The sequence below is a fragment of the Pieris napi genome, chromosome 10, assembly GCF_905475465.1.
Source record: "Pieris napi chromosome 10, ilPieNapi1.2, whole genome shotgun sequence".
Taxonomy (NCBI): Eukaryota; Metazoa; Arthropoda; class Insecta; order Lepidoptera; family Pieridae; genus Pieris; species Pieris napi.
In genome coordinates, this window is record NC_062243.1 from 1,428,933 (window position 1) to 1,451,257 (window position 22,325).

The window sequence follows — 22,325 nt, forward strand, 5'->3', positions numbered from 1 at the left end:
TAATATTTAAGTGACACAACGCTTAAAAATTTACTGAATAGTTTCTTCCAAATTAAATTAAATTTGCTTTGCATAATTAATATGTTTGCTATATCTCAATTGAACTTAATTGATTGTGATAATTTAAACCATCTTTATAACGGAGTAATATTAACTATTTAAAAAAATTTGTATGCTAATAATAGAATATTTAATCGATAAATAGAAAAAAACACAACAACTTCTATCGCGTTAAAGGAATAAGTGTCTCTTCACGGTTATTTACTTTGAAGGTAAATTTTGAATTCTCAAGATCATTGGATAATTAATGTTTAATTACAATGATTCTATTTTTAAATTAAAAAAAAAACACAAGCGCATTATAAAGTTATTTATCGTTACAAGAATTATTATTTCGTCCTTCGGTTTGATAACGTGAATATTTAAAAAATATTATCATATAAGTTTTAACTAAATCGGCGATTCTAATAATGTAATAAAACACATATATATAATAAATCAATTTATTCTATTGCCTTTAAATTGGTTTTATTAAAAAATAAATTGTTATATTATTTATTTTAGTAATAATAAAGCTGTTAATAAAAATAATATGGATGTCGGTGCAACAATAATAGCTGATCCTCTAGCGGCTCTGAGAATCGAGGAGGCTTTCTGCGTTCCCCAATCCATGCTACTTCTAGCAGAAGCTATCGCGTTCAATCCTGTCGAAGCACCCGGAATTGTAGCCTGGTTGGCTCTCAGCCAAGTCTCCATCTATACAAAAATTAAAAATAAATTATTTTGAAATAAGAAAAGTTGAAGCATAATATTATGCTCTGAAAGTTCCCAAAGAAATAATAAGTATTATTAGTTCAAATTTTTTTTAACAACTTTAATTAAATAGAATGTAAAATGTACAATGATGTCTGGAACAATAGTTTGTGCTTTATAAAACACTGGATATATTTATATTCAAAGTTATTATCTGTCTAAAACGTACGATGTTATAATTAATATTTTTTATTAATAGTGCAGCGCTGCCCCTGTAAAAATTATGTTCAACAAGTCCCGATAGTAAGTTGCCAGTCTTGGAAAAATAAGTCGAGTTTTACTCTGATAATTGTTTCTGAAAATACAAATTGTGTGGTGATAATAAAAAAGCTATACATAATATATATAAATGGGCTATACAGTAAAACGCACACTTCGGTTTTATTGATTGTATTAATAACGTGCTATCTTCAAGATAACGGAATTCCATACTTACGTCGTTAAGACCTGCTTCGTCTAGATAACTCGCCAGATTACTAAGTACATTAGCGGCCTTTACACGTACAGTCAGAACCGTATGAAACAGTCCGCGCCATTCCGATCTGTCGTCCAATCCGTCCGTGTAGACGTGACAAGCGCGTGGTGGTTTGACATTTCGATTCGGCGCATTGGTGTTTACAAACGTTTGTACAGTTTTATGCGGGTGCCTCGTGTGGATGACAATTATTTCAAAATGGCAGTTTGGAGCGTGGAAGCAGTGACAGGTTTTATAAGGATATATCGGGAACATCCATGTTTATGGCAAGTTAAAAATAAGTCGGCTTATACAAACCGTAATTTAAAACAAAAAGCATACGGCGAACTCATAGATTATTGCAAAAATGTTGGTTTTACAACGGCGAACAGGGATTTTGTCACGAAAAAAATACAAAACCTAAGGGGAGCATTCCGCAAGGAGTTAAAAAAAGTGTCTGAAACCAGAAATAAAAGCGGAAGTGCACAGGATGATATATATAAACCAAGTCTTTGGTATTATGATCAAATGTTATTTACCAAAGACCAAGAATTGCCGACTCCAAGTATTTCCAATATAGATATAGAAAATGAAAATTCCCAATATACAAACGTCGCTTCACAGTTATTTTCTCGAACTAACTCAGTATCACCTCCACGAGATGTCTCACCATCACCACTACAGGATACTACTAATATAGCATCGCTACCAATTAATGCCGAAAATACAAATACTAAGGTAAGATAATAAATACACGTTTTTCACAGAAAACCTTTTTATTACGTATAAGTAAGTGATTATTATCATTTTAAAATTAAATTAAATGATTATTACATAAAAATTAAAGGTTTGTCCATATTAACAGCTATGATCTACCAGCGTTTATCATAGTTTCTTGCCAAGAAACCTTACCTATTGTATTGAAATATGTTTTGTATTCATCTCTACTCTGTTTAGCTAAGGAAGGCACATTTCTGGCCGAATATCTGTCCAATGGAGTTAGTTCAGAGCTGTTTTGGCGCCAATCTCCGTCTAAAACAGTACTCGATTCAATATTTTCTCTGTCCACGGTTGATGCTGACATATAAAAATTACTTCTCTTTCTTAAAAAATTATGAATACTACATATTGCTAGTACTATGTAACATATATTTTCTGGTTTCATGTTAATAGGTGTACGTAGTATCTGAAATCTAGAGGCAATTATGCCAAAAGTATTTTCAACAACATTACGAGCACGTGAGAGTCTGTAATTGAAGATTCGTTTTTCATGATCAAGTTCTCTTTGCGGGTAGGGGGTCAAAAGGTTTTCATTCAATGCAAAACCTTCATCACCAATGAAAACGTAATTTAAATAATGATCATTCTCGCTTCTCTCGGGTAAATTTAATTGTCCTCTTAATAATTTGTTGTAAAAGGTTGTGTATTCAATAACACCCCCATCGGACATCCTGCCATTTTTACCAACGTCAACAAAAATAAACTCATAGTTTGAGTCTACCAGAGCCATTAAAACCATACTATAAAAGTTCTTATAATTGTAATATTTTGCTCCAGAATTGGCAGGAGGAATAATTCTTATATGTTTTCCGTCCAGTGCGCCTCCACAGTTAACAAAGTTCCAATGATCATGGAAACCTTTAGCAATTTCCAGCCATTCTTCTTTGCTTGTAGGAAACTGTAAAAAATATACATTTTTATTACATTTTTTTCAGGAATCAACCCCTACTCCACGGGGAACGAAGAGGAAGTCAAATATAATTGACACTCAAATTAAGTTCATTAATGTATGCACAGAAGCACTTCAAAAAAATAGCAGACAGATGACAGAATATGAAGCTCTAGGAGTGACAATTTCAAAAAAATTTGAAAAAATGGACAAAGTCCAAGCTCTATATGCAGAATCAATTATACATACAGTTATGCGCAAAGGCATTTTAAAACAACTAACAGAAACGTCTGATATATGTGATAAACAATGCAATAAAGTTGTATTTCATACTAACATTTCTGGGCCATCGTCATCGTCTACCCCACTTCAAGAAAACTCTGATATAATTTTATCTGAACCTCAACATACTCATAACACAGAAAATACAGAATCTATTCTCAAAGAATACTACCATAACTATGATGACGCTAACTTTTGAATTCATTTAAATTTTTCTATGTTAATTTTGTCTCGTATTCGTAATTAAAAAGGTAAATTAATTAAAATAGTGTTTTAATACTTACCCTCATGTAATCTTTCCTCAACGTTTCGTAAATCGCTTTACACGTTTCCGGTATTATCTTGCTTAGAGCTGATGTAGAAATGCCAGAAGAAAATTTTAAATCTTCAAATGAACGTCCAGTTGCCAGATATCTTAATGTTGCGGAAAGACGTTCTTCTGGTGTTATGCATTTTCTCATAACTGTATCTTGCTTAGTAATTCTGTGACGGATAAGTTCCAATAAGCAATCAAAATTATCGCCGTCCATCCGTAGGTAATTTTTAAAATCTTCTGGATAGTTTTCTCGTATTTCTTTTAACATGGGTAAATGTCCAAATTTTCGTCTATATTTCTTAACCCATACACGTCTCCTTTTTAGATTATTAAAACCAACCACAAAACCAGCTAACGCGATCACTAGACGTGTATCCATTTCTACTGTACCGGTTAAAACTGAAAGAAAACTTTTAAAATTGGTCGACATTCCACGCGCCATTCCATACTGCGATCTAAACTCTCGAAAAGCATTTATACGTACAGTTTTATCTGCAGGAAAGCGAAATAGACAGTTTGAACCGCAGTTCAAACTGTTATTACAATTGAAGCGTAAAGTAGAAGCACAGATCAGCGCGCGGTCTAGTCTGCACAGATTTATCTGCAGATTGGTGCGCAGTTCCAGAAATGCCATTCCGAACTGCACGTGTGAAGGCCGCTATTATTAAACCAGGCCGGTAGAACAACCCTGGAAAATAAATTTACTCCATAAAACTAAATTTCCATATAAGCTAAACTATTCCTTCCTCGGTTTCGGCATTCATCGCCTTATGACACAATAATTAATTTACTTTTAAAATAACTACGGCACACGTTGTTTTCCCTATAAATGTATTTATATACATATGTTGGTAGGACTATTGTCGCTATATAAAATGGGGATATATGGTAAAGAAAATGGGCTGTATACCAAATCATAAAAAAATTGCAACAATTTTTTTTTTTTTTTTCTTGTGGGTCAAACTTCACTTCAAGCTAATCTCAAACCAAATATAAAACAAAAGTCATAACAATCGGTCAAGCTATTTCGGAGTTTGGTTGCACATACGAATTTTGTATACATATGTTTTAGTTATTTACGATCAAACGCGAATAACACGGATCAAAACAAATTTGAAACTTACTTTTTCCTAAACTCTTCCACTCTTGGTTTCAAAAATTCTAGCGCTGTCCTCGCGTTTGCTCTATTGCCCATATAGAGGAATGACAGAGCATTCAAGCTGTCTTGTGCCTTCACGTTTGATCTGAGAACCATCTGCAGGAACCTTTAAATATTTTGTCCAATTAGATTGTAATATTCTTATGGCAACGGAGAATAAATTTGTTTCTCATAATTATTATTCAACTGTTTTTTGTAACACAATTGTAACTAATATCAATCAATGAAAATCATTCATTCATATAGGTAACACAATGTACACTTATGAACGTCAATAAAGAAATATACATTAAATGCTTATAATTTTACATTTACTGCCAGTTCTCAAATCAAGGGCGTAGAACGGAAGAGAAGAACTGGCAATAAACTCTCCTACTAAAAATTGCCTAAGAGGCTTCGTGTGACAATTAACTAGTCCCAATTAATCAATGAATATTTCAGTAATTTATATTCCACGTAGGGCATTTATTTTTTAATATACTCTAATGTTGATTGTGAAATATTTTTAAAATTGGACCAGCAGTTTTTGCTTTTAATTGTTGCAATAAAATACAAGTATTTCCTCTGTAATTACTATAGTTTGAGAAAAACCCTCGTACAAACAAAATTCGGAAGCAAACTGTGAAAAATATAAAAAGAACATTGTATTTTTAAATTATTTCACAATAGTTTTATATTATTGTGTAATGTAAATTATTTCACAATCATAGAAAATATTGTGAAATAATTTAAAAATTAAATTTTTCATTGTGTGCCATTCAAATATTTGTTATCTCCGCTGTAATTATTATTATATTATGTGTAGATTTCATTCTTCACATAATACGTACTCTTGCACAGCCCGACTATCACTTGTACAACCAAGAGCTCTCAGCATGGCAGTCTCATCCGCCTGGTTGTTTGAGTTAAGCCGTCTCTGGTACATGAACTGCCAATCACTGTAGTTGCCACTGAGGAGACCTTGGCAGAAGACGTGTCTTCTAATATTAGGGTTCACTCTGAAAACATTTAATTAATAATACCTTTTTAAGTTAAGTAGCAGTGTTGGCCTAGTGGCTTCAGCGTACGACTCTCATACCTGAGGTCGTAGGTTCTATGAACTTTCTTTCTATGTGCGAAGGAAACCGACATGTCTTAGACCCAAAAAGTCGACGGCGTGTTTCAGACACTGGAGGCTGATCACCTACTTGCCTATTAGATTTAAAAATGATCATGAAACAGATTGAGAAATCTGAGGCCAAGACTTAAAGAGGTTGTAGCGCCACTGATTTTTTTTAATAATAAATTAAGACATTTGTGAAATTTATTTCGCAAGAAATATTATCTTCTATTCTCAACCAATTAGTTGATTTTATCACACCTGCTTATTAAGACTACACTACTTAAAAGTAATAATAATAACCGCCCACACGAATCTATCAAATTTTTAGACCTCCATTTTCACAGCCTCCAAAACAGTGATATTTATATACAGGAAGATAAAAGCGCAAATGACTATAAAAAACCCGTGCTCACTTGCGTTAAGCCCGTGTGCAACAGTGTAGCATGGTCATAAATGGATCCTGATCGAATGTAATCAGTTACTAAACATAATTATAATGTACTTTATTCATGACAATAAAGTTATGATAAAATGGTTTACATGATTGTCTACTTATTGCGAGTACAACATTTCTTAGATTACAATTTACATTTGACAGATTTTTTTTATTTCGAGGCTCCCTTTTATTATATTATACCATAAGAGCTGATATTTTTGATATTTTTACCATAAGAGCTGATTTACACAGGGTCAGTAACTGACTACAAATTCGAGGCAAGTCAGTGCTGACCCGAAAAAAACCCTGTGTAAACTGATTTGAAGTCAGTACAGTTGCAGTGGCTTGAAGTCAGCGCTGACTTGAATATTCGGACACGATTATTTTAAAGTCAGTTGGCGCCCCCCGCCACCCGCGCACCCCCGCACCAGCCAAATAAACCCCGTGTAAACAGACAAGTCAGTGCGTGGTTAGTCACTGCCGCTGCGTTGTAGAGTGACTACGTTTTTTTCGCTGGCGATAAAAATGAAGCTTAGCGAAGACGACACCTTAAAATTGGTGCAATTATATGGCGAAAATTCGCAATTGCTTCAGCTACAAAGCAGAGCCACCAGTTTCGTTTCTATCGTCAATCCATTTTTTACCCATTGTCGTTTATTTTTAGTTATCTCATTTTCTACCATTTCTATTAACTCATTCAACAGCAAAATTGATAAATTTTTCAACAAATAATTAAATTGTCATTTCAGTTGTTTTCGCGAATTCATGTTTCCCACTGACTTCACACACGTGTGCTCATCGTGAGAAACGCACCACTACTACTTACTTCATGTAAACAGTTAAAGTCAGTCGCGGCGCCGACATTGGCGCTGCGACTGACTTGTCTACTGACCCTGTGTAAATCAGCCTTAAACAGTACTTGTGGAGTAACAGAAAGTATTCTTTGAATATTGAATACTTCACTACTTATAGAGATATGTAAGGGTAATGGTTTGAGCGAGCGACTCTTAATTTCACATTCCGCCTGCGCACCAGTGGAGATGCTATGAGTATGTTACTTGCTCGTACGGGCAAAGTACCCACTATTCAAATTAACGACTTGTGTCTATTTATTTATTTGGGAAACAAAACAGATACATCGCTTTACAATAAAAAAAGTTAAAACATAAAATAGACACATTGGTTGTATCCACAAAAAGTGTCACTAATAAAAAATATGATACAGAGCAACAAAAACGGCTTACCTATCTACGTATAGAAAAACATACAAAAGAAACATGACATCCAAGACCAAGACTGATACAGAATTATAGCGCCACTCAATTATCATATATTGAGGATAATAAATAAATTTTCCTATTGGAAAATAGGAAAAATCCTTGAATTATTTCTAGTAGTAGGATTGCGTGAGAACACACCATTTTAGATAAGTGGCAATCAAGTAAAAGGAATAAAGACATTAAAGGAAATTGACCACGCCTATCAGGATGTTATTTATTTAAATATACATTTACGGCAATCGTATAATGTATTAGAGACGTTTAGTTATATATATCACTAATAAAATTAATAATTTTAACGATGAGAAAATATAATGATGATTTTCTATCTACGATTTTGTTTTATTTGGAGTATCTTAGACTACATGAGTAGTGTTGGCCTAGTGGCTTCAGCGTACGACTCTCATCCCTGAAGTCGTAGGTTCGATCCCCGGCTGTGCACCAATGGACTTTCTTTATATGTGCGCATTTAACATTCGCTCGAACGGTGAAGGAAAACATTATGAGTAAACCGGCTTGCCTTAGACCCAAAAAGTCGAGGGCGTGCGTCAGGCACAGAAGGCTAATCACCTACTTGCCTGTTAGATTAACAAATGATCATGAAACAGAAATCGTAATTGAAGCGACATTGTTTTTTTTTTCTTTTATACCGTCTAAGTGTTTTCTTTTATAATATGTGTAGCTGTAAAATTACTTATAAATAAATAAATTTTAAAAATAAAAATCTAAATTTAATTTATGGTTCCCCCTAACCCTTATAGAATGATTATAAATATAAATGCATTGGATCACTTTATGTAAGCATTATTCAGTTCGATACATATGTCAGAGAGTGCTGCGAACGAACTAACATCCGGCGTCGTCACGTTAAAGTGGCGGTCGGTGTTCGGTTTCACAGTATTGTAGTCACGTAGTTCTTTCTATGTGCGCTCTATTTTTCGCTCGAAAGGTGAAAACATCGTGAGGAAACCGGCTTGCCTTAGACCCTAAAAGTCAACGGCGTGCATAAGGCACAGAAGGCTGATCACCTATTAGATTAACAAATGATCATGACACAGATACAGAAATCTGAGGCCCAGACCTAAAAAGGTTGCAGCGCCATTGATTTATTTATTTTTATTTATCGTAGACTACAAGTCTTTGGCTAACCTTGCACTTGCTTGAAGGATTAGATGACTGTCAAACTGAGGCTGATAAAATAAAATGAATACAAATAATACGTATAAAATTAATGATGACTATGAATTTTTAATTAATGTCATACTAGCAATTAGAAGCAATAAAGTAAAGTTTGCGTTTAATGTGTTATTAAGATTTAATTTTTACACGTTTCTGTTTTTGATGATGATGATGAAGCATGACAAATTCAATTCATAAGATAAGGTTTTATAGATTTAATGTTGCAAACTCTATGTTATTCTATAAAATAAAATAAAATAAAATATGTTTATTATGGAACGTAAGATACATGTATCACTTATTCCACGTCATTAAATTTGAAGGCATCCCTACTCATCGGCAAAGAAGACAGAGGGTGTAGGCCGAGAGAAAAAGCCGGCGTAAAAAACTCTCGGTACTCTTTTAAAACAGCAAATCATCAAACAACACTTATTTATAACAAATATCGCAAATTAATTAGAAGTAGCCTGTCTAGCACTAGTCCCAGGCCCTTTTATCAATTAGATAATCGTTGACTTTATAGTAAGCCTTTTTACACAGCTTTTCTTTAATACATTTCTTAAATTTATTGAAAGGCAGTGATAAAAGAGCTTCTGGGATTTTATTAAAGAAGAGTATCCCTTTCCCCAAAAAAGAATTACTAACTTTAGATAGTCTAGTACGGGGAAATTGCAGCCTGCGTTTGTTCCGTGTATTAACATTGTGCGTATGTTCTATTCTAGTAAACTTATCACTATTTTTGTATACATACATAATATTTTCAAAAATATATTGCGAGGGAAAGGTAAGTATATTAATTTCCTTGAATTTATCTCTAAGAGATTCCCTACATTTTAAATTATAGATTGCACGAATAGCCCTCTTCTGCAGGATGAAAATAGTTTCGACATCAGCAGCATGACCCCATAATAATAAGCCATAAGTCATTAAGCTATGAAAGTAACTAAAATAAACAAGTCTAGCTGTATCGACATCAGTTAGAGAGCGAATTTTTTTAACCGCGTAGGCTGCAGAACTAAGTCTCTTCGCCAATCCGTTAATATGAGGGGACCACTGAAGTTTTGAATCCATGGTGATTCCGAGAAATACAGTTGTATCATCCAGATTCAATTCCTCACCGTTTGTAATTGGTCTAGTATCCATAATCCTTGAATTTTTTGCACAAAATTTAATGCATTTTGTCTTTTTTGCATTAAGTAGAAGGTTATTCATACTAAACCAATGGACAATCGAAGACAGAGCATTGTTCACATCGTCAAAATTTGTTATTTGTCGTTTGATTTTAAAAATCAAGGACGTGTCATCAGCAAACAAAACTATCTGATGTTTTCTCTCTACCATGAAAGGTAGATCATTTATATAAACAAGAAAGAGGAAAGGGCCAAGAATTGAGCCCTGTGGTACCCCCATATCTACTGCCGACCCAGAGGACCTCTTACCATTCACTTCAACCTTCTGAGTTCTTCCGTGTAAATAGGAAGTCAGAAGATTCAGTGCGGTATTCTTGATGCCATAATGGCGGAGTTTCCCGATTAAGGTCTCGTGTTGGACACAATCAAATGCTTTGGATAAGTCGCAGAAAACACCTAAAGCGTCATGCGACTCCTCCCAAGCCTTAATTATATATCTATATAACTCAACACCGGCATCGGCTGTCGAGCGACCCTTGGTAAAACCGAACTGATTATTATGTAATAATTTGTTTACGTTAAAATGACTTACCAGTTGATTTAATATAATTTTTTCAAATATTTTACTACAAGTAGGTAGTACGGAAATCGGTCTAAAGTTACTGGGGTCGGACATACTACCTGCTTTAAATAATGGAATGACTTTACTATGTTTCATTAGATCGGGAAACTCGCCACTTTTAATACAATTGTTGAAAATTATAGCTAGATGGGGAGCAATTACATCAATTATATATATCTTGTGGAGCGATTCTTTTAAGTACACATTCTTAAAAGGCCGGCAACGTACTTGCCTTCTGGCAATGTGAGCCTCCTGCCCGTTTGCCTCCTATTACATAAAAGAAAGATTTTGATTTAATTTGTTGAGTGTTAAAAAAAGCATTAGCATACATCCAACCTAATATGAGATTTATTGATAAATTTTGCTTGATAGGCAAACATGCCGATTTCCTTACAGTATTTTCCTTTGCCGTTAAACCCAGTTTTACCTTTTTAACTTACATTTAACATGTAAGTAAAAAGGTGCATAGCCATGATTCGTACGATCCTCAGTCTTCCAACCTTTACACTACTTGAACTTTTTTTTTTATAGAATAACAAACGGGCAGGAGGCTCACCTGATGTTAAGTGATACCGCCGCCCATGGACACTCTCAATGCCAGAGGGCTCGCGAGTGCGTTGCCGGCCTTTCAAGAGTTGGTACGCTCTTTTCTTGAAGGACCCTAAGTCGAATTGGTTCGGAAATACTTCAGTGGGCAGCTGGTTCCACAAAGTGGTGATGCGCGTCAAAAACTGCCTTGAAAAACGCTCAGTTGTGGAACGACTAAAATAATGTTCACTTACTTGTTACTGTTATTTTTAAAAGCATTGAACTTCAACACAGCGTTGTTGACGCAGCCAGTATGGCCGATGCTACAAGCAAACTGAAGGACGAAGAAACGATTCAATGTCCTTGACAAAGGTTCTCCTATTTGAACGTCGTACCCTAAGTCCTCTATGACATTACGCAAGAATTCGTGCAGTATAATCTGTAAGAAATTCGAAACACATTTTTTTACCAAATGGAGACTTCAGAATGTTGGAAATTTTTTAGTTGTTATTATTGTCAATCTAGATAACAATTTATTTACTAGATTGACAATAATAACTTTTATAAATCTAGATAAATCCCGAAAAAAATAATTCTAGAGCTGTGGCAGCTTAGAGATGACTCTCTATTAAGAGTTCGTTCAAACCCCAAAACAAGTTATTTTTTCAACGGGAGTGTATGTTAATGTTATATTTTAGTCAATTTACTTAATTCTAAAAAAATAATACATAAATCTCAAAAACCACATTATCTGTTGGTGAAATGTTAATATATCAGTTTAGTAGATTTTAAGAAAATCGCGTTCATACAGACACGCGTTCGGTAGAGTTTATTGAATAATGCAAGGATCAAAATTGTAAGTGGAGATCGTATAGAATACTAACATCGAACTCCTGTAATGTGCTTGGCATATGCAAGAATCGGTTTCTAATCCAGGAGAATCCACTTATCGCTGGATACCAAGAGTAATAGCTGGTATCTTTCTTTAGAAAATCTAGTACTCGGAAACCTAGATTAAAAGACATTCTTTCCGACCTCATCAAAGCAAACACGTCATCGACAATCTGAAAAAGGATTATTACATTTCTTATTATCATATCAATCGATTAGTAAAATAAAATCAGTTAACATTAGATAATAATATATGCACAAAACTTCGTTCGAACTAAATTCCAAAACTTAAGTAGGATTGAATCACCTCAAATTAGTCATGAAACTGTTTTTTTGATTTAAAAAAATTGATCTTACGGTTTCTGCACAGAACATTAAGTAAGGTTTTGAACCAACATAAGTTAGAGTCTGGCTAATGAATGAAGATAATTGAATTATTTGAAAAATTTCGGATGGCAACACATTCTGTGTTCATTGAATTTCTTAGGTTAGTATGATTTATTCTCTTGATACTTCATGCAATTACCCATTTTTATTTCTATTATATATTTTTTCCGAATAGTTAACAGGTATAATAGCCTAAGCTTTGTTTTATTTAATAGAATATTACGTTTCTTTCGCAGGATTTGATTATTCCGAATAAAGATGTGTTTTATAACAAATATAATTTTAGTTTTCCATGCAATGTGTCATTTTAAGTATCAATAGTAAAATACTAAATACGTATAGTATTTAATTTCATAGAAATACAGTTTTACTATCAATGTTAAAAAAATAAAATCAAGTTTCTAATAAGTTTAATCCACAAAATATATTAAACAACTATTTTTTTTTGAATTTGCCACGCTTTATCGTTATCTTCTATTATTAGCCAGACTAACTTATCAGACCGTTAGTGTTTATTGTTTAATAATCAAAAAGTTCGAAGAAAATACAGAGATGACGATATAGTACACCTCATTTATTACTTGAAATAATACTATTTAATACAAAACTAGCTATATATTTTGTCTAAGAAACTTTTAAAAGTCTCCTTTATCTCTATCTTGAGCATTTTTCTCTTAAATACTAAACATCATTTTAATAATCTGATCGTTTCGCAACCACCAAGCCGAGATAGTTTCACTATACGGCACTATATGGCATGCGTTGGTTGGTAGAGTCAGTTTCCGAACTTAGACTCATAATTGGTCCGTTTTGCGTAAAGTCCTGGATAATTTAGTCAGCCTAGCTCCTTCCAGAAGCACAGAAGTCTCCTGGGCACTTCGCAGGCTTCACGGAGCGCATGCGTTGGTATTATGAACTAATTATGGCCGTACGTTACAAGTACGTGGGGATTACATACGTATTATATTATATCATTATTACCTGAGCCCTATTTAGATGATGTATCTGCGTGTGATTAGTTTGAAGAGCATCAGCAATCATTTCCCATGTGTGAGTGTCATAATTTACTCTGTATATTCCTAAAAAATAATTATACAAATTTTAATATTTTCGATATTACCTTATTAGGTGATAATATATTAATTATTTTATTATAATTACAAGTTAGGATGAGCCGCTTTTTTTCGTCGACAATTCCTAACGTAATAAATAAAGCCCCTAGACCTTTTATGCTTTTATTGTCCGTACATTATTAGATTTTTCTGTATATGCATAAGTGTTAGCATATCGCACGGTAGCGGCATTTATCGTGTACCTATTGTTGAAAAACATCTCTTAGATCTCATCATGCATAAAACAATAATAATATGTAATCGTGGCAATGTCGTGTCAAAATAAATCTCTTACAAAATTCTAGCTGTGGTTTAGGGGGTTGTGGTATTACTTGAAAAAAAAAAAAAACGCCTTGCAGACTTATTTTGTGAATTATTTTAGTAACCGCTAAAAGCTGACGGTTACTTAGGTGTCATGTTTTTACATATCAACAAATTAAAGCATACAAATTATAATTTACCATGCTATAATTGAATACAAAGTAAAAATCACAAAATAAAATTATATTCATGATAGCGTTTTCTTGTTAATTTAATTTTTATCATACCTTTTTGCTGTAGATTAAAGATCACCCAATTATGTCCAGGTGTATTTTGAATTTCGTATTCTTCACCTTGCATGACATGGGTGATGGTAAGATTCTCAAATTTCGGGTTATGCCCTGATGTGAATGTAAGTGGGATAGGCCAGAATTGCTTAGTTTGTTGAGCTGAAGGGCTGATGAAGAAACGTTCCTAAAATAATTAATGATTAACGTTTGTTTTTGCCAACATTTTGCCTGCCTCACAACAAGCATGATCAAAGTTTGACTCAGACTATCAGAGTCAAATAAAATGGTATACGATTTAAAGTAACAGAAAATACGTTTCCATTTCATTTTCAGGTTTATTATATAAAAGTCGAGGTTCACACTTCTCGTTTAAAATATTTAAAATTGGTTGAGTCCAACTTAGTGCTGGGCTGCACTTGTCATAATAAAATAAAATAAAATAAAATAAAATAAAATAAAATAAAATAAAATAAAATAAAATAAAATAAAATAAAATAAAATAAAATAAAATAAAATAAAATAAAATAAAATAAAATAAAATAAAATAAAATAAAATATGTTTATTATGGAACATAAGATACATGTATCACTTATTCCACGTCATTAAATTTGAATTTGTAGGCATCCCTACTCATCGGCACAGAAGACAGAGGGTGTAGGCCGAGAGAAAAATCCGGCGTAAAAAACTCTCGGTACTCTCGGTAATCATGTATTTGTATATTCAGTTCTTTAGTTTTCCCAGTTCTTGGTTAACATTTTCTTAATACGCGTAGTTTTAAAGTTGGATGTTATTTGTTATGTTTACTTTTTTTACGTTTACTTAACGTTAAACTTTTTTCTAGTATATTTTAAAGAATTTGCATATAATGGCAGTGTCTCTAAATTAAAGTGTAAAGTAAACAAACAATACCTGAGAAATTTTAATGAGACCGGACGCCATATTGACATTAACATTGATAACGGGGTACCCGCGTTCTTCTACCCAGTATCGGAAAAAGGCAGCGATGTTCACAGAACTTGGAAGAGTTTGGTCTTCTGCAACGGCTTTTGCAAAGTTTGAGTAGAGATCGACAGGATATGCATGTTCGTAGGATCTAATTGATAAACATAATAATTATTATTATCTTTGAAGAGAGTAATTGCGAGATTGTTGTTTTTGCAGAGACCGCTCTGGCAATTCTCAACGATGAAGTCGTGAGTTCATTTTGCGGGTAGTTATGCCGCGGGTATTGCCAGTTTAAGTATCTACCCGCAAATGTATATGATGCTGATATTTAAAGGTTTTATTTGAAAATAAAAATTATATTATTATTATTAATAAACATAGTAAATGTTTTTTTATATTAGTATTTAAAAAAATTCTCACTTCTCTACTAAAAAGTAATTCAAGGCCTTTTTAAATGTACTTTCTCCCATCAAATTCTTCAACATAACTAATAAGGCTGCCCCTTTCGTGTAACTGATTCCACTAAAATGTCCAGTAACTTGGGTCGGTGTGTTAACTGTGTGCTCCAATGCCCTGGTATTTACAGATGAGTCCGATGATAGGGCACTTTGCAATGATAATATATTGAATTGATCCGCTATTTCCAATGATGGGTCTACCTGCAATTAAAAATTTCAATATGCAATTATGCGCAATTAAAATCGACAGTATAAAATTGTGGCAAAGACTGGTAAAGCGGAAAATTTTATATCATGTATATAAAAATTAATATTCGAAACTTTTATTTTTGAGGCGAAATTTTTAAAAATATACTTACTTCATGCATAGCAAAATATTCAAAGTAACTGGCAAATCCTTCGTTTATCCAGACATTGTTCCACCATCTGCAGGTTATTAAATTGCCAAACCACTTATGAGCAAGCTCATGAGCAGTTATAGTTCCAATATACATTTTGTCTAACGCGTTTGTTTCGCCTTCCTCGTACAAAAGTCGTACCTCTCTGTAATCAACGTACAATACATACGTGCTATAACGTTCTACATTTGAATTCCTCGCCATGCTTGACAATTGTCAAAGCTTATATTTGACAGAGCCACATAAAAACATGAACTCAAAAATAAACAGTAATTTTAAATATTATATAATATATATATGTCACCGTAAAATTGTAAACACCGTTAGATTGTAATATATCTTGCGAGATTGTAAACTGTCGAAAGATTGTGAACCTCAACGAACTGCTTACAATTTAAGGTATTATTATTCGGTAGTTATATGAAATTGTTGGGAAGTAAAATTAATCTGTAATCGACTAAAGAAGTTTGAATGATAACTAAGTTAGTGTAGTACAATCTACCGAATAATAATACGTTAAATTATAAGCAGTACGCTGAGGTTCACAATCTTTCGACAGTTTATAATCTCGCGAGATAGATTACAATCTAACGGTGTTTACAATTTTACGTTAACATATATAAGAAAACAGATTATTAAGATTTTAATGTAATAAAATAAATTTTACTTTTGTTTTTTTTTTTAAAACAGCTTTTTAAAAAGTAATTTATGCATAAAATCAGTTACTTTAACTATAATAAACACCATTACATAGGCAGATATGTGTATGCCCTAAAATGGATCACCTTTCGTATGTACCTGTATGAAACCAATCCCCAGTTCTCAGTCGCTCCAGAGGCCCAATCTGGGACAGCGATTTGGTCGTTTTTAAGATTATCATCCATAGAATAATATTCGACTCCCAAATAGTCTGAAAACCATTGTGTAAGTGGAGGTCCCACTTCTAAAGCGTAGGCTCCTTGACCGGCTGCGTTTGGCCTTGCGAGAATGCGGTAAGGTCTTGCATTGTTATTGTTATCTGCTATCACAGTAAACTCTTCACTGATATGAAAAGTGACTAAATAAGCAGACATTCTTGGTGTTGGTTGAAATATTTCTTTCACGCGGTTGCCATTTCTGAAAACCGTAATGGCTTTAAAATTTGATTATTGAATCAAAATACTTTTTAATCCATTTACTTGCTCTTTTTATTGTGCATTAGGCAAGTAATAGATAAATCATATCACTCGATCGTTTAAAATAAAATGATAATTTCTTACAATAAATCTGAACGTTTTAACAAACCAATGATTATTTTCTTATACTATTGATGTTTTTGAAGTGAAACTTCTTTAGGAGGGTAATATTTTTACCGATGAAACGTCACGAAGTGTCGAAGAAAAGGGAGAGAGCGATTGAGACCGATTGAGATTGACAAATTTACCTTATTGAAATTCTATTTTTGAATTAAAATTTCGTAAAGAGAATTTATGAAATATATTATTTTATGTATTTTATATTTTATGCATAATAATTTATTGCAATCTTAAGTGACGAATTGTAAATTAAAATGCCACGTGGTTTATTATAAAATAAATAAATTAAAAAAGTTAAATTTATAATTTGTATCAATTTTGGACACTTTTCATATTTTAATGACAATTAAATTCCTAACATATCTTCCTTTTTCCCCTCTCTCTAAGTCTCGGAAATCTAAGGTTTTAGATTTGTATAAATATGAACAAGACTTAAAAATTAGTTTGCCAAAGAAGTTTCACTTCTAACATGTGTACTTTGCACGCACGCACTTTTTTATATTTTACGTACGTTTTGACTACATAAAACATATTATATTAATAAACTTGTAATAAAATATAAATACATACACTTCCTGGCGTAGAAGAGGCATATTGGCATACGTTTGCGTGAAATTTCTAGGTCTGTTAATGATAATGTTGAAAATCGATTTAAATCCAGGTTCATCAAAGCAAGGGAACGCCTGCCTTGAGTTTGTGGGCTGCAAATGACTTGCAGCGTAATAGCTAAAAAAAGTTGTTAATAATTAATAATAAACTTTTAATATACTGTTGTGCAATGTTAAAAAAAAATTACGCATTTTAGTGAGACTGCAGGAGCAATACTGAATTATGAATTGCAATAATGACGTTCTTAAGTGAAAACTATTGTAACTACTATATGATAATTTGATTTGAATAAAAATACAATATTACATCTTCGTTTGGATCAATAAAATATAAACAGTAAATCCCGACTTAGAAAATACCATATTATAAATAAACATCACTAGTTAGTATTTAACTGTTAATTTAATAGACCAGTGCCGATAATTTTTGAAACCAAAAAAAATTACAGTAGGATGAAACCCATTAGAAAAGCAGGGGAATATGATCAAAATGAAAGGAAAAATAAATTACGGTCGATCTGAGGTCGGGAAGGGGTAGGGGGGGGGGAGGTTTAAGGGTAAAAAACGGTTTATCTCGATTTCCGGCAAAACTAAAAGTCCTATCGAAGAAAGTTAAGTGGCAAAGTTGTAGGTAATAAAAAGATCTAAAACTTTTGTATTCACACATTTTTCACATAACCTCAAAATTGGTGTGAAAAATTCAAAAAACCAAGTTTTTGGTTTTTTATTTTTATCTTTTACAAAAATTTATTTTTTTAAACGAAATTTGGTGAAAACTTTAAAAGAGAAGTAGGGAAGGTTATGACGGGTCTGGGCGTTACTGCATACGATGTTTTGCATTTTCTGAGAAGATTTACTATGGTAATATATATATTTTTTTTTACCATAGGAAAGTAGAGATTTCAACGAACTGAAAGCACACCAACTTTTTGAAAAAAGCTGAAATTTTGACGTCAGAATTTTCGATTGAAAATTAGGGTGTTTTTTCGATATTAATTCAAAATAAGGTGAAAAAATAAATATTTTTAATCAAATAAATTACAGTATATTTGGGACATAATAAGGTAAGTTCTCACCAAATTTCGTTTAAAAAAATAAATTTTTGTAAAAGATAAAAATAAAAAACCAAAAACTTGGTTTTTTGAATTTTTCACACCAATTTTGAGGTTATGTGAAAAATGTGTGAATACAAAAGTTTTAGATCTTTTTATTACCTACAACTTTGCCACTTAACTTTCTTCGATAGGACTTTTAGTTTTGCCGGAAATCGAGATAAACCGTTTTTTACCCTTAAACCTCCCCCCCCTACCCCTTCCCGACCTCAGATCGACCGTAATTTATTTTTCCTTTCATTTTGATCATATTCCCCTGCTTTTCTAATGGGTTTCATCCTACTGTAATTTTTTTCACTTTTTATTTATTTTGAAGGCTATCTGCACTGGTCTATAAGACCGCTTCGAGTTATCAATGCATCTTTTACATCCGCGATTTATCTAACTTTCATAATAATTCTGACGTTCTCTGTCTTAGTCTTTAAGCTCATCAAACCTAAGGGACTTATCCCACAGAGAGAGCGACGGTTCTAGGTCAAATCCAAGCTTAAAAATCACAATATGCCCTGCGATTCTGTAACTCACTTTTCGAACTCACACAGCGGTTTTCGCATCGGCGGTCGCTCTCAATCGTGAAGCAGTCATTTTATGATTTGGCATTCTGAAAAGGTGGGAGCTTGTAGTTTATTGTTTATCAGAATGCCAAATCATAAAATGACTGCTTCACGTGAGTTACAGAATCGCAGGGCTGGAGTTGCAACAGAAAACCAATCATCTACTCGTCTTATTAGAATAGATACGAAGATTGTCTTTATGCATCTCTGAAATATTCTGGATAAACTATTTGAAAGCTATATATAAGAATTATAGCCAATCTAGTTCTAAATACAATTAACTCTATAATATACTCACTGTGTTTTCCCGTCGCTTCCAATGTAACTTCCTCTAAATACTCCACGTGAGAGAGGGGTCTCGTTTATGTTACCTATGTAACGTATGGCAATCCGATAGGTCTCATTTATATTTAATGTTAAACCTTCTTGAAGATTAAGTTTTAGGAAATGATATTCCCGTTCCCTTACAAAGGGGTTGGAGGGTTCTAAGGGAACGACTGACCCAGCATTATCGAAAACGGTAACTCCGCGTATTTCTCTGACATTTTCGTGTAGTACTAAAGTTGAAGTACTCGTAAGTGCCTTAAATTTTATAAGAATACATTAATTTAATTTAGAATAATGTATTGATTATTTGCAAAGAAAGTGGTACATTCAGATTGATTAATTGTAAAATCCGCCCAATCAGCCATATAAAAAATGCATGTGTCATATTAATTATCATTATGTCATAATACGAACAGTCAATTATAATTGTTGTCAACACTAATGGTCTAATTACTCTCCCACGCTATTAAGGTACCTTGTCTTCAAAAATTAAATAATTTAAAAATAATATGTCTGTTCTGGAAAGGTCAATATTTTATAGCCCAGGTTCCTACTAAGGAGAAGTGGATAATAAGCGTGATACTGGCTTGTGACCAATAAGCTGGCCAGCTGTTTTCCGCCTCTCACACCATTGGTCCACCAGACACACTCACACCACCACAGGTCCATGTTCCCTTCTTAATACTTTTAACCAATTTACATTTTCCGATTGATGTATAACAAATAGACTTATTACTTTTATCGAAAATAAGAGCATCATTACAATATATCATCACTAGCTGGTGCCCGCGACTTCATCTGCGCAGGATTAAAATAATATTTGTCCAAATTATGTAGCGTGAAAGGCATATTTTATCTACTTTAAATACCAGAAGCGATAAAAGTATATATTTTGGCTCTAATGGCTTATAGCCTAAATTGTGATTACACATAAGACGTAGATATATACTGTGGCGGGCTTTTTTGTAGGACTATTTAAGATAAATATTTTCATCATACATTATAAATGTAAACTCTAGCGGTTTTGGCAGCGCACGCCAGAATAGCTCGCAGTTGGTAGATTAGTTGTTTTCCTACTTGCTTGATATTTTGGACAATTCACACAATATCTTTATACATTCTAGCCTATGTATTATTCTGATGTATAAGCTATATTATTGTAAAGTTTCGATAAAATCCATTCAGTAGTTTTTACGTGAAAGAGCAACAATCATCCATCCATACTTTCAAACTTTCGCGTTTATAACATTAGTAGGATTTACTTACTTTTACAATAATTTCCACATAACCGTTAAATGTGAAAGCTTCATTATTTCCTTCAGCTTCAAAGTAAGGAGTTATTTCTACATTGAAACTAACTGGATCCAAATCCTCCGGGAGTCTATAAACTTCTTCACTTGCAGTACTAGAGGATGCAACAGATTCCACATCGAAGGGGAATTCACTTTTTACTACTGCTAAGATAGCTGGTATTAAAACCAGCTGTGGAAAATTAATCATGCTGAAAAATAGAAAATATTTTGCTGTGTCAGTATCTTAAGGGAGCTATATTTTAAACTATAAATTTACCAAAGAAATTTGAGTGGGACTGGTTGGGTATGGGACGGAACTTCAGGACACTATAAAGCGTTAAATATTTATTTATTGAATAGAATTTTAATTGTTGGTACTGAATTTTTCAACTTGCATGAGAACGGTGGTAATATGTGTAAAAAAGTAAACCTTTTAAATTTTATGAATACAATACGCTTAGCTTATAAATCCTGAATTCTTAACAAAATTATAGTTTTAGTTATGAGACTCTTTTCCATGTTCCATTTAGGGGCATGCTATACCATCAAACATCCATTCTTAACTTGTCTTGATTTTTTGTATGAAATGGAAAGAAGTACTACGTAGAGATCACGTGAATCAAGCTAATCAGGTAACGTATGACGTTTGCCATGAAGGCCACAGTTCACGTAATCATTAAGAAGATGGACAAATACTGGTACTGAAACTTCATCCGGGTCTCCGTTACCCGGGTTTAAACCCTGGCTGTAGTCGTAAAATTAAGGTATTTAATTTGGCTTAATCTTAATTAGCAGTGTTAGCCTAGTGGCTTCAGCGTGCGACTCTCATCCCTGAGATCGTAGGTTCGATCCCCGGCTGTGCACCAATGGACTTTCTTTCTATGTGCGCATTAAACATTCACTCGAACAGTGGAGGAAAACATCGTGAGGAAACCGACATGTCCTAGACCCAAAAAGTCGACGGCGTGTGTCAGGCACTGAGGGCTGATCACCCACTTGCCTATTAGATTTAAAAATGATCATGAAACAGATTCAGAAATCTTAAGGCCAGGCCTAAAGAGGTTGTAGCGCCACTGATTTTATTTTTTTAATGTTAATTAAATATAACTTACCTCAATAAGTCTGCTGTGTTTGGTAAAATTAAAATTATTAACTCATTACAATTATAAACCTACATATACGACTCCACAGAAATAAACAACTGAATAAAGAAATTATCATTAATAAAATGTTAATGATTTTATTGGACTTTATCAGGATTATAATATATATGAAGTATATCTTTTATCAAGACATATTAGAATTTGATAAGACATTACCGATTCAATGTAATACAAAGTGTGTTTGATGATTGCGTTTTAATATCATTATATTCAAGCGCACGTGTCATTCAAATATAATAAAATATATTAATAACTGAATTG

At 33.1% G+C, this 22,325-nt stretch overlaps 3 protein-coding genes across 4 annotated transcripts; 1 reads left to right on the forward strand and 2 right to left on the reverse strand.

Annotated features, from left to right (window-relative positions):
• Positions 1 to 508: 508 nt before the first annotated feature.
• On the reverse strand, positions 509 to 22,132 carry LOC125053389 (membrane alanyl aminopeptidase-like). The gene is made up of 17 exons (XM_047654737.1): positions 22,014 to 22,132; positions 20,876 to 21,110; positions 19,581 to 19,864; positions 17,579 to 17,734; positions 16,512 to 16,829; positions 15,675 to 15,858; positions 15,278 to 15,516; positions 14,822 to 15,005; positions 13,909 to 14,095; positions 13,230 to 13,327; positions 11,855 to 12,034; positions 11,225 to 11,409; positions 5,524 to 5,691; positions 4,659 to 4,799; positions 4,199 to 4,222; positions 1,250 to 1,301; positions 509 to 756 (listed from the first exon to the last, which is right to left on the reverse strand). Exons 2-17 carry the CDS (start codon positions 21,107 to 21,109, stop codon positions 556 to 558), a joined length of 2,835 nt encoding a protein of 944 aa, XP_047510693.1. The 5' UTR covers position 21,110; positions 22,014 to 22,132; the 3' UTR covers positions 509 to 555.
• LOC125053391 lies at positions 1,317 to 3,484 on the forward strand. Its single transcript, XM_047654741.1, has 2 exons — positions 1,317 to 2,005; positions 2,983 to 3,484. Exons 1-2 carry the CDS (start codon positions 1,331 to 1,333, stop codon positions 3,415 to 3,417), a joined length of 1,110 nt encoding a protein of 369 aa, XP_047510697.1. The 5' UTR covers positions 1,317 to 1,330; the 3' UTR covers positions 3,418 to 3,484.
• LOC125053390 (protein ALP1-like) lies at positions 2,025 to 4,191 on the reverse strand. 2 transcript variants are annotated; one of them, XM_047654740.1, is made up of 3 exons: positions 4,019 to 4,191; positions 3,503 to 3,933; positions 2,025 to 2,945 (listed from the first exon to the last, which is right to left on the reverse strand). In XM_047654740.1, the coding sequence occupies exons 2-3, from the start codon at positions 3,911 to 3,913 to the stop codon at positions 2,133 to 2,135; spliced, it is 1,224 nt and encodes a 407-aa protein (XP_047510696.1). In that variant the 5' UTR covers positions 3,914 to 3,933; positions 4,019 to 4,191; the 3' UTR covers positions 2,025 to 2,132. The 2 variants fall into 2 exon arrangements, with proteins under 2 accessions (XP_047510696.1, XP_047510694.1); XM_047654738.1 differs by having other exon boundaries at positions 3,503 to 4,191.
• Positions 22,133 to 22,325: the final 193 nt, after the last annotated feature.